The sequence below is a fragment of the Cyphomyrmex costatus genome, unplaced genomic scaffold, assembly GCF_001594065.2.
Source record: "Cyphomyrmex costatus isolate MS0001 unplaced genomic scaffold, Ccosl1.0 scaffold823, whole genome shotgun sequence".
Lineage (NCBI taxonomy): Eukaryota > Metazoa > Arthropoda > Insecta > Hymenoptera > Formicidae > Cyphomyrmex > Cyphomyrmex costatus.
In genome coordinates, this window is record NW_017280401.1 from 13,822 (window position 1) to 26,535 (window position 12,714).

General features: G+C 36.4%; 2 protein-coding genes across 2 annotated transcripts; one reads left to right on the top strand and one right to left on the bottom strand.

The window, feature by feature from the left end:
- The first annotated feature begins 9,647 nt into the window (after positions 1 to 9,647).
- LOC108781476 (uncharacterized) lies at positions 9,648 to 11,431 on the top strand. Its single transcript, XM_018549438.1, has 6 exons — positions 9,648 to 9,806; positions 9,942 to 10,022; positions 10,313 to 10,723; positions 10,803 to 10,859; positions 10,946 to 11,066; positions 11,181 to 11,431. The coding sequence occupies exons 1-6, from the start codon at positions 9,699 to 9,701 to the stop codon at positions 11,429 to 11,431; spliced, it is 1,029 nt and encodes a 342-aa protein (XP_018404940.1). The 5' UTR covers positions 9,648 to 9,698.
- Positions 11,432 to 11,953: 522 nt separating this feature from the next.
- LOC108781477 (putative nuclease HARBI1) lies at positions 11,954 to 12,480 on the bottom strand (the record flags this gene model as incomplete). Its single annotated transcript, XM_018549439.1, has 2 exons — positions 11,954 to 12,132; positions 12,286 to 12,480. Coding segments are annotated over 2 exons (374 nt in total), but the record flags the coding sequence as incomplete, so codon positions are not given.
- Between the last annotated feature and the right edge of the window lie 234 nt (positions 12,481 to 12,714).

A 12,714-nucleotide genomic window follows, 5' to 3' on the forward strand; every position in this document is an offset into this window, starting at 1 on the left:
TTTGATTGTGTTCCTTAGGATGAAATTGTCATCAAAATTTATTATTTTTCGGTTGTGAGGGAGCTCACTATGATTAAACATCTTTTTATCCTTTGTTAATTTTAAATTATAATTTATTTATGTAATTTTTATTATCTCTGAAGAAAGCTCAAAAATGAGTCGAAACATGTAAGCTTAATTTTTTAATAATTTTTTATAATAGATAGATTGACTTGATATATATCAGCGTTACGTAAAGTTTTCTGCGCTTGACTCCTAGTGCTCTTTTCTTTCCAAGTTAATTTTAACATAAGCCATATTTCTAAAAAAAAATTATATATTTTATAACACCTCAATTATATTAACTTTATTCAAAAATTTTCTGATATATTATAATCTTTTTAAAACACACGCGCGCGCGCACACACACACACACACACAACAATATTATATGTATATAAAACTTCTTACTACATTTTTACGAAAATTTTAAAATAATATAATTAAATTGTAAGAAATACATTTATGTTATTTATATTGTATAATTTACATTTATTTAATTTATTTAATTTACCTATTATATGAAGAATTGTCAATGAAATAAAAGGCAATTAAGAGTCAATATTATATGTGTTATCTAATAAACCATTTAATATATTGTAAATTAAAATAAAATAAAAATAAACTAAAATTCACACTATAAATGCGTACGCAATCAAAAGTCAAAACCATAACGTTTCGGCTGCATATTTGAGCCATCCTCAGATGTACATATAAATATTAATTAACGCAGTAAAACATCTTTAGTTAACGCAGAAAAAACAAGAATAAAACTATAATGGAGTGTTATGTTCTAAAACGTTGAGTGTTTCCACAGAGAGAACAATTTAGCTCATCAAGCGATTGGAAGATCGTTTGTGATGTATCCCTGCGGTACTTCGAGTAATCCATGTCGTTCATTTATTAAAATTTTGATTGTCACCGAATTTTAATAAATGACTCTTTTAACGACATGGATTTCAAGGTCATGATTTTTTTTGCATTTTCAAATATCGGTCATGACTCTCGGTCACGTCCAAATTGTCAGTTTTTTGAATAGGAGCTTCTTTAGGGTCCAATTAACATCCCCTATGAAAATCTGACGCGCTCGAGGAAATTCTTTTTTCCCCTTTTTTTGACCCCTTCCTACAGCTAACCCCACCACGCAAACCGTCAGATTAATATTTATCCGTTATCAGAAACACATGGGTCGCTTACACTATTTATCTGACACGCTCGAGTATCTCATTGTCACTGTTTTTTTTTACATTTTTGAAAGCCTGTACACGCTTCCCCCACCACTGAAACGGCATACATCATAACCTTTTTTTCTTTTTAGCATCTAATCTTCACAATCCAATAGGTCCCCACGACGCTCGAGTAAATCCACATTTAGCCTCTCGGCCTCCCCTACTATTAACCCTAGTGGATCGCCACGAAAATTGGGCGGTCAGATACGTAACTTGTTATGACACTCCAAATTTTATTTTATTATTTGGGTTTGTACTTATAAACCGGACATATGATGTCCGGTTTGACTAGTCAACCGGGCACCGGACAAGACTCCTGAAAACCTGACAGTCCGGGTCAAAACCGGACAGTTGGCAACCCTATTAGTGTAGCGTTACTTGTGAATAATAGAACCATCGAGCCATTGAGCATGTTGCGAGCAGTTGCCGCCATCGACATCTAGGGGCGTGTTCAGATTCCCACCCGAATGCTCCCCAGGTGTTATATTATCCATGTTTAACATTTGGTAAATAATAAGGATAGAAGGATACCTGGGTAGCACTCAGGTGGGAATCTGAACATAACCTAGAATGGACAGGATTGCCAGAAATCCTCTCCACGTTTCTCCGCACAATATTAACCTTACCTTGCCTTAACCCCACTTTAATCCCTAGTCCAGTACCGGCAGTACCAGTAGTGGTATAACAGGGAGCCCTGGGGCCCTAATCTGTTAACTTTTTCCGTAAAAATTGATAATTCTTATAAATTATGGAACAGATTACGGCCTATTATAAACCAACTATAAGTTGTATGTTGTGGCCGTGGGAGCATTATATACGAGGGCAGTTTGATAAGTACCCGTGTTTGACGACTCAGGGCGCCTTTGACTAAAAGTCTGTACCATCGTGTAACTCCATTTTTTGAACAACGCAAGTAAAAATTTCAGACAGCTGTGCCGGTTAGTTTAGTTCTTATAACAATTGAAAGTTGACGAGTTTGTGCTTGTTTGCAATCATGGAAAAAGAGCAATCGGTCTGTGATTCGATTCCTGATTTTGGATGGGAAGACGTGTGAAGAAATCAAAGAAAAGTTGCATGCCGTATATAAGGACAACGTATCCAAAAACAGGAATCGAATCACAGACTGATATTGCTCTTTTTCCATGATTGCAAACAAGCACAAACTCGTCAACTTTCAATTGTTATAAAAACTAAACTATCCGGCATAGCTGTCTGAAATTTTTACTTGAGTCGTTCAAAAAATGGAGTTACACGATGGTATACAGACTTTTAGTCAGAGGCACCCTGAATCGTCAAACACAGGTACTTATCAAACTGCCCTCGTATATATATCGTATATTCAAAATGAAGTTTTTATGAATATTTAAAAACATATAAATTGTAAATGAATATAAAAATAAAAAAATAAATAAATCTCAAGGATTTCTTATAATCAAAATACGTATTGTATATATTTTTTTACTTAATAACAAAAATAAAAAAATATTTTAAAAAACAGAAAACATTTTATAAAAAAACATTTTATATTAAAACTAATAAGAGAACAGGGCTACGAGCCATAGATTCGTCAAAATCTTTAATTTTTATTCTAATAAATTGTGAAGATTATTACGTAATGTTGGCGTTTCGTCCCGGCTTCCACTACTGGACTCATCAGTAAGGTATTGTAATGGAAGCCTACCTTAGACGTCGGTGTAAGTTATTAAATCGAGATTCTATATGAAGAGATATACGCGTGTCTCAGCACTTGCGAGAATTTGCGAATATCAATAGACCTCTGATGGCGGGTCGACGTAGTAATATTCTTCGCAATATTTATCTAAAGTACTACATGTATTCCCCTCCCACCCCCCTCACACATTGCGCGCCGAACAATCGTCGGTCTTAAAACGCAACTCTATCTGAAAAGTCCCCCCAAATTGCGCGCCGAACTATCGTCGGTCTTGAAACGCAACTCCTAATCATCTGAAATAAAGTCCCCTTAATCTAATAATGAATAAAAATTAAAGATTTTGACGAGTCTATGGCTCGTAGCCCTGTTCTCTTATTAGTTTTAAATTCATTGAGCCTTATTACAATTTAAAATTTTATATTAATTTTATTTCACAATAGTTTGTTTGCATTGCTTGAAATCTGTAAACATTTTTACATAAAAAAAGATAAATATAAATTGAAAAGAAAACAAAAGTATTAAGTACAAAAAGTAAAAAAAAACATGAACTTATAATACTCATATAATATACAGGGTGTTTGAAATTAACCGCCAAATATTTTATGTGTGGGTAGAACAGACTATACTAAGTCGAAAAGTCCTGTACTATTTTGCGATTACAGTAATAGTTAACAAGGTATTAATTTATAAAAATATTTAAATTCGCCCGGCCCACCGTCAAATGCAAGCGCGCGGCTGGATAGGACCGCCCTGCAAAGCGCGCCGCGCGCGTTCACGTTCGCCGTCGCTAGGCACGCGACTCATGTTTAGCGACGACTATTGCCGCTTGTTATAAACAACGCTTGTTATAAACAACGCCTAGCAACGGCGAACGCGCGCGGCGCGTTTCGCTGAGCAGTCCTATCCAGCCGCGCGTTTGCATTTGACGATGGGCCGGGCGAATTTAAATATTTTTATAAATTAATATCTCGTTAACTATTACTGCAATCGCAAAATGGTACAGGACTTTTCGATTCAGTATAGTCTGTTCTACCCATCCATAAAATATTATGCGGTTATTCTCAGCCAACCTGTATGTAATATTCCTATATTGCTAGCAGAGGTCCGACCGACGGCGGTGCCAATATCACGATGCTGACATAATATTCACGTCTCTTTCTTCTGGTGTGTGACAGCCTTGCGCGCATGCGTTACTCGTTACCGCATGCGCAGAACACTGCAGCACACCAAGAAGAAAGAGACGTGAATATTATGTCGGCACCGTGATATTGCCACCGCTCCAACTCATTGTCAAGATAGAATACTAGCAATATAGGAGTATTACATATATGATTAAACATGACATTTGTTGTATCCGTGGCGAGGTACAATCGAAGTCCCGGAGGTAGACAGGGATAACACTGAGCACTTTGTATTTTACTATCTTTTTATTAATAAAATCTGCTTACATTAGGTGACTCGAAGTCACTGGCGTAGCCCGTAACTTGGCTATCGTTTCGCTGTTACTATTAGTTGTTTCGACGGTTGATATGGTATAACGACGCGACACTGTGTTGACGTACTCACGCACTGATACTCGATTTCTGCCTCTGGCTTCAGTCGGCGGGTATTTAGTTACATGTTTTTGCTGAGCTGGTCAGCTGATTTAGAGTACGTCCTAGTTTCAAATGCGGTCGGTGCTGGCCGACGGTAATCGCATTTGGTAATTCTTTTTTGAAATGGGTTTGCTTAATTCTGCTTAAGTTACTAAAAGATATTTGAAAATTGTTCTATTTAAGTAGAGTTTCAGAAATTACTTATTATTGCTTAAGCAGCGAAGTTCGGAAATCGTTCCGCTTTACTAATGCTTAAACTGCTAGATTGCGTTTTTGGAAATTGGGTTCGCGTTGCAATCGCGATATTTTACGCAATCGTTTTAATATTATATATATTAATGTTTTATTTTATATGTTAATATTTTATTTTATATATTGTTGTGGATACAACACATTTGCAGTTCCATCTGATATGGGTAATAAATGTAAAAACTTATCTACAATCTTCATGTCTTCTTCTTGAACGCGTATAACAAGTGCCAGATGTTTTACTGATCCTGCATCAGTAGATTCATCGATCATTAGAGAGAATTGAGATTTTTGTAGTTGTTCAACAAGAGAATTGAATAAATAACTATCTAAAACATTCTTTATAATCGCGCTGCATTTTGTTCTGCCTATTTTTATTGCGTTAATTACATTTATATCATTTCCCACCGCTCGTATCAAATCTGGGAGATGTTCAATAGCTGAAAATGGTAAATTGTGTTTAATAATATAAGCTACAAGACGCAATTCCACTCTTTTCACAGTTGTTGTAAAATCTGTAACAGATTCAACAGCAACGTTTTCTTTTTCAATTCTCTCTAAACGATTTTTATATTTCGATGTAATTGAATGTCGTTTAGCATCCTTGATTGAGGCAGCAAAGCTTTCTTTACATACGTTGCAATAATATTTATACTCGCTGTCTGCACCATCTTATCAATCCATGAAAACTGAATTGCTCATTCTTGTCGATATTTTTGAGAATGTTTCTTTTTTTTAACATTCTGTTTCGAATTAACTTCTTCACTACTTCTTTCCATTTCAAATAGAAAATTGTTTAAAATAAAGACAAATTTATTTGAAAGAAATTTTGTTTAAGTATAAAAATATAAATAATTATAATATATATTATAAAACAATAATTTCTTTACATTATTTATATATTTCTTAAAAGTAGTTTATACTATTAAAAAGATATGTAATAAGAAGAGCTATTTTTAATTTATTATTTGAGCCATTCTATATCATGTTTTTTAGTTTATACTTACCAATGTTTTCCATGGAGATCTGCTAGATTGCTAACCTCCTTTTACTTCTGTTAATCAGACCAGTACTATAGTAGCGTACGACAGATGGAAATGTTACTGCAAATTAACTCTCATGAACATATAGAAAAGACATGAACTACTCTAAAGTTTTATTAGTCTGTAGGACACAAAGTAATTAAAGGATAGCTTATCGGAATTACAAACTTGTTGTAGGATTGTGCACGTTAAATTAGATAACGTAATAACTAAAAACTGAAAGCTTCGTAGCGACGTAATGTAACCGTCAGCAGGGTCACATAAAACAAAACAAAGTGCCCACCAATGCCCGCACGCCGCACCGGCACCGCGTACAATCCTTTTTTTTTTTTTTTAACGGTGGGAAATATATTACGCATACCTGCTCCCCTCGGGGGAAGGAAGCGGGTTATGTCGGACTCTTCCAGGTGCCAGGGCAACGGAACCTGCCGACTAAAACCCAACGGGGATCCTAATCGCACGATGTGAAACCGGGCCGGGTACTCTATGACCCGGGGTCATGTAATACATCCAGCCCGGTCTCTCGCTATGCATAAGCATACCTTGCCTAACTGAGTGCAGAGAGATTTCACCCCTCCGCACTTCTAACTAGGCACCGTACAAAGGGGATAAGGCCCCGCCTTAGCCCCAAGTGCCAGAAAGATGCATTTCTGCATGATTCGCAATCCTAACTATATATTTACATATATTTACAAGTATATACACGATTACAAGACATAAATGGTAACCTACTAACGGTCCCTCCGAAGAGGGGCATTAAACGATGAGACCCCCTATAACCACCCCGCTAGCCAGTCTGATCAAGGGGCCTCATCGTGCCTATATACACGCGTAAAGAGGATACATTTAATGGGGCACCACGATGCGCGATGTCCATGAGGACATACTGTGGTCCCATACTTCGGGTGGTGTTCGAGTGACCCAAGTTCCCGAACACCCCGCTATTCGATGTGTTCGTTGCATACAAACTAACACTGGAATAAATACGCGAAACTTAAAGCAAACGCTTAACCTATCCTAAAAAATTCTAACGTAAACCCTTAAACGCTTAACCTACAAACGGTATATATATACAGGGTGGCTGAGAATAATCGCCAAATATTTCATGCGTTGGTAGAACAGACTATACTAAGTCGAAAAGTCCTGTACCATTTTGCGATTGCAGTAATAGTTAATGAGATATTAATTTATAAAAATATTTAAATTCTCCCGGCCCATCGTCAAATGCAAGCGCGCGGCTGGATAGGACCGCCCATGATGTAAGAATACAAGATGTATCATTGCGCATAATGGCGGTAGCCTTGTGGGGCAGCCAATCAAAGATTGACTACAAAAGATTGGGCAGCCAATCAAAGATAGACCATTGCTTTTTAGTATTTGTGGTCAACGTCTGATTAGTCTAAAGAGCGGCCATTATTTTGGACGAGTGCGCATCCACGGGAATGATACACCTTGTATTCTTACATCATAGGACCGCCCAGCGAAGCGCGCCGCGCGCGTTTGCCGTTACTAGGCGTTGTTTATAAGCGGCAATAGTCGTCGCTAGACATGAGTCGCGTGCCTAGCGACGGCGGACGCGCTCGGCGTGCTTTGCAGGGCGGTCCAATCCAGCCGCGCGTTTGCATTTGACGGTAGGCCGGGCGAATTTAAATATTTTTATAAATGAATATCTATTTTTTCAGTACTCTTAACCTTCTTCTTCTTCCTAGTAGATTTCTGGTTATTCGACCGACAGAGTACGAAAAATTTCCGTTTCCGCAAAATATGCCCCATGGGGAACCAAGCTACTTAAAATCGGAACGGAACGATGCTGATTGGTTGCTCCTACCACTTCACTTTTTCGATTCCGTTTTCCGTGCCCATGGGACGGCACCCTTACTCGCTGCATGAAATTGTAGCTTTACACTGCGCTCACGCGCGTGCGCAAAAAATATCGATTTGTATCGCAACGTCGCAACTGCGGCAACCATCGACATCTAGAATGGACCGCTGATGGTAGTGGTGGGGGTAGAAAGACGAGTAGAGTAAGAGGCAGAAATAATATGATCGTTCTTTCTCTGTTTACTGATAACTACTAATTACTATTGATTGTTGTTAATCCAACAACCAATCAGGCTTTAGTAAACAGAGAAAGAACGATCATATTATGGACCACTACCATCAGCGGTCCATTCTCATAAGATTGCCAGAAATCTCCGCATTTTAAAGCGTTTTAGGTAGAGTTGGGGAGATGCGGGCCGTTGCGGAGACGAGTGCACATCTTCTTTGCGCATTATAGATTACTATTAACAGGATCGTACGCGGTTCCAAGTGATAGGCCAAGATCTGACCCTGTCTGCGATCATCAGGGCCATCTCAGGGGATAAGAGGAAGAGGGAGGCGTTCCTTTCCTTCTGTGGTGCAGTGATGTCCCAGAAGGAAATTGCGGAAAGAGCCAGAAAAGGCATCGGGTAGAGGAGGCGCTTTCTGCCTCGAGTATAACTAAGTAAGTTTTAGTCTTAGCAGACGAGTTCTAGCTCCAATATATATATACAGGGTGGCTGAGAATAACCGCCAAATATTTCATGCGTTGGTAGAACAGACTATACTGATTGTGAGTCGAAAAGTCCTGTACCATTTTGCGATTGTAGTAATAGTTAACGAGATATTGGGTCTGTTTTTTGTTCCTCCACTGTCTGAACTAGTGCACACGGTGCAATAAGTTAAACTGAAACAAACGTATATTTAAACGTATATTTGTTTCACTTCAACTTATTGCACCGTGTTTACTAGTTCAGACAGTGCAGGAACAAAAAACAGACCCATTAATTTATAAAAATATTTAAATTCGCCCGGCCCACCGTCAAATGCACACGCGCGGATAGGACCGCTCAGCGAAACGCGCCCGCGTTCGCCGTTGCTAGGCGTTGTTTATAACAAGCGGCAATAGTCGTTAGACATGAGTCGCGTGCCTAGCGACAGCGAATGCGAACGCGCGCGGCGCACTTTGCAGGGTGGTCCTATCCAGCCGCGCGCTTGCATTTGACGGTGGGCCGGGCGAATTTAAATATTTTTATAAATTAATATCTCGTTAACTATTGCAATCGCAAAATGATACAGAATTTTTCGACTTAGTATAGTCTGTTCTACCCACACATGAAATATTTTGCGTTAATTTCAAACACCCGTATATGTTTGTTGTTGAATATTAAGAGCCCTTTACTAATTTTGTGTTAATTTACGTTGGCTGTAAATATGCGTCATACAATCAATCTTATTTTAAATTTATTAAAGATTGTTATGGTCATCACATAGTTAGAATACTTAAAACGTGTATTAATGTTAGACGATCTATTATCAAAAATAATGTACATATAAAATAAGACATTGCATCAACAATACACAGATTGGCCCATGGTGGAAGTATATACCGCAGATTATGCTTCCACGGTGTACCCTTCGCTGACCCATTATTGTTTCGATGAAACCTTTATGCCTCTTTTCAATGTTGTTGTAGCCCGCGAATGCTACCACGATTAAGACCCGTATTCATAGTCCTTCCTTGAGGAATGAGGATTCCTTGTTCCTCATTTCATGTTTCATAGATCTTCCTTGATCAAACAAGGAACCTTGGGGTCGATTCTATAATTCAAGTGAGATCACTCACTTTTCGCACTTTCATCTCACGCGAGTTTGTTCGCGCGATTCTATAACGTCAAGGTGAAAATACGAAATCACTAGAGTTGCCGTGTAGGGGAAAACGAGATGATTCACATTTTCACCATAGTGTGTTCTCGTCTTCTCGATGACGTTCGACGGTTCGACCGAAGACAGTATTTTATCTTTAAGTATTGTAATATTACTGTATCTATTAAATTCTGTAAATTCCGTCATGAACGTAACTGAGAAACAGAAACAAATATTAATAAATTTTATGCGGGCTAATCCTGATTTCGGGAGAGGACGGTTAAGATATAACCGTGAAAATAAAAAACAAATTGTAAGTTTTGAGTTCATTTTATTATTTCATAAAATTTTAATTTTACAAATGTTAATTATATAATTGATGAGATATTAAATTGTAAATAAAAATTACACAAATAACTATAATATATATACTATATATTTTATATAGGAGAAATTATGGGAGAAAGTAACGTCTGCCTTAAATTCTTCAGGCTGTGGTCCACAAAAGCAACCAAAGGAATGGGCAAAGGTAAAGTTACATCAATGATAATTTTTTCTTTAACAAAATTATTTCCGAGCTGTGAGGCACGTCTTCAGTGGCAAACGGAACGTGGTTGAAGTTTCCTTCTCTGTGTCTCAGTTTTGACTGAGTCAACGTCCCGTTTGTCAATTAAGATGTCTGAACTGTAAATGAAATATTATATCTAGAAGAAGAAGGAATTCCTCTATGCCACTGTCTCATAGTCTGGAAATAGTTTTTCCTAATTATGATACCGGTCGCGAAAGCCTTTACAGTCATTAATTCTTTCTTTATTACAGACATGGCGTGATTGGAAGTCCAACTTACTAAAAAGAGTAGCCACATACAAAAGTTACGCAGCAGGAACTGGAGGAGGACAACCAAAAATTTTGGATACAAGCCCAGCTGAAGATGACTTACTTGAATTTTTAACACCCGAGGCCAGTGGAATGTGTAATATTCCTGAAGGAGGTGCTATAAGCGATGTACCTATTACTGATCTGACCATTGAAAGAGTTTTGACATCGCAGAAATGGCAGAATCCTTCTACTTCGCATCTACCGATTTGTCCTGATCTGACCGCTGAAAGAGTTTCGTCGCAAAAACTGGAAAATCCTTCTACTTTGCAAATTACGAAGTTTTCGACCTCTCCAAATTTGCATACTGAGGAGAGTATCAGACAGGCGACTTCGTGCTTCCAAGGACTTGAAGTAATCGTTGTCTTAAAATTTTAATAATTTACCTTAAAATTTTAATAACTATTTATTCATGTTCTATTAAAATTTTCAGGAACATTCCTTCCACAGCGACGTAACAAACAATGATACAGAGAATTTTCCAATAAGTGTAAGTGATATATAATTTCTTTTGTATGATGTATTTCTTTTTTTCAACGTAATATATATTTATAATAAAGATACTTTTCATGTCAGATATCCTCTAATGTACTTCGTTCAATAGAAAATGAACAAAAACAGATTCCAAAACAAGTACATTGCATCAAGTCTGGTCCAATCTCAATCAAAAATATCAAGAGACATTCTGATGATGCAGGTAATTAAAACGTCTTCCCTCTTATGTTATATTTACAATATCTAATTTGATTTTATCTGATCTTTCTATTATTAATAGAAACTAATCATAATATTATTGAACTAATTTTTTTAGATACCTCTAACAAAAAAATAAAGAAGCAAAACATAAAAAATGTATTTGAACAACATACCACAGACTACTGCAATCTTCAGGAACAAATGTTGCAATTAAAACAGGAAAAGTTAACCATACTAAAAGAAAGCTTGGAATTGAAAAAAAAAGATCACGAAGATCATACCAGGTTTTTTAAATCATTTCTTGAAAAGATGGATGACCTAATGAACATTGTTCAATCAATCTGTCCGCAATATTTGGAAAACTGAAGAGAAAGAGTTATCTTTTTATTATAAACATTATTTACATAAGTTCGCAATATTTAGAAGACTAAAAAGGAAGTTATTTTTTTATAAACATTATTTACGTACAGTTAACAAAGTGAGCTTAAAAGACTGAAAAGAAAGTTGTGATTTTAGTTTAGAAAAAAGTATATGTGTGTGTTTTTTTATTATAAACATTGTTAACGTATTATTAACAAACATGTTATACTTTATGAACATATTTTATTAAAAATATTTTATTAAAAATACATTTTCTCAAAATATTTTTCCTCACAATAGCATTTATAAATATTTTTTTTTATTTGATCTGTGCAAACACATACGTTCAACAAAGTAATAATTCTTTATTATAATTAGTTTTTACTTAAATTCAGAGAATTAATGAAAGGATCAATCATGTTAAAAATTCACTGAGCGCTCACTTATCAGCTTAGTCTGTTGAATATAGCTATTTTCAAAATACAATTAAAAACTCATGTAAAAGAATGTTAAATCTTAAAAGTTAAGTCAATTTGTGAAATACCATTGGATCACACGATTTCGGGTTTGTTCTCCACGTTCTTCGTTAATATCATGATATGGTATCGGTGGTGCTATATCTAATTCATCCAGATGTATTTCATCACAAGGAATCCCCCATTTGATCGCCATATTATGCAGAACGCAACAAGCGTTGACAATAAGAGCTGTATGATAAAAAATATTTCACTGACACTTATGTATTGCAAGAAATAGTGAAATAATTAAGTAGTAACTTTAAGTGTGTTCGATTTGCTGGTAAGTGATCTAAGAAAGTCTCCGATTGCAAAGATTTAAAAGAAATGAAAGAGTATATAAACCTGCGAATTGTGGACGATAATGTAAAGCTCGTTCCTTCCGTAAACAACGCCAGCGACCTTTTAAAATGCCGAAACAACGCTCTATAGCCACACGAGTCCGAACATGATGATCTGTGTATCTTGCACCTGGAGTTCCTTCTTCTTCATTTAATTTTGGCGTCAATAGAAAAGGTAGAAGGGGGTATGCAGAATCACCTAAATGTACAATATTAGTTTTAACTTTAATGCAAAATTAAAACAGAAAATTATAAATATAAAGGAGTTAAGTTAATAAATTAAAGTTCAGAAATCATGGATATGTAAAGTCCTATGTACCAATATTACTACATATATCTGTATGTAAATACTTAATTAATTCTTTACCTAGAAGCCAGCAATTCTCTATTTCACTCTGTCTGTGTCTCTGTTCTAAATGAGCAAAGAGTCTCG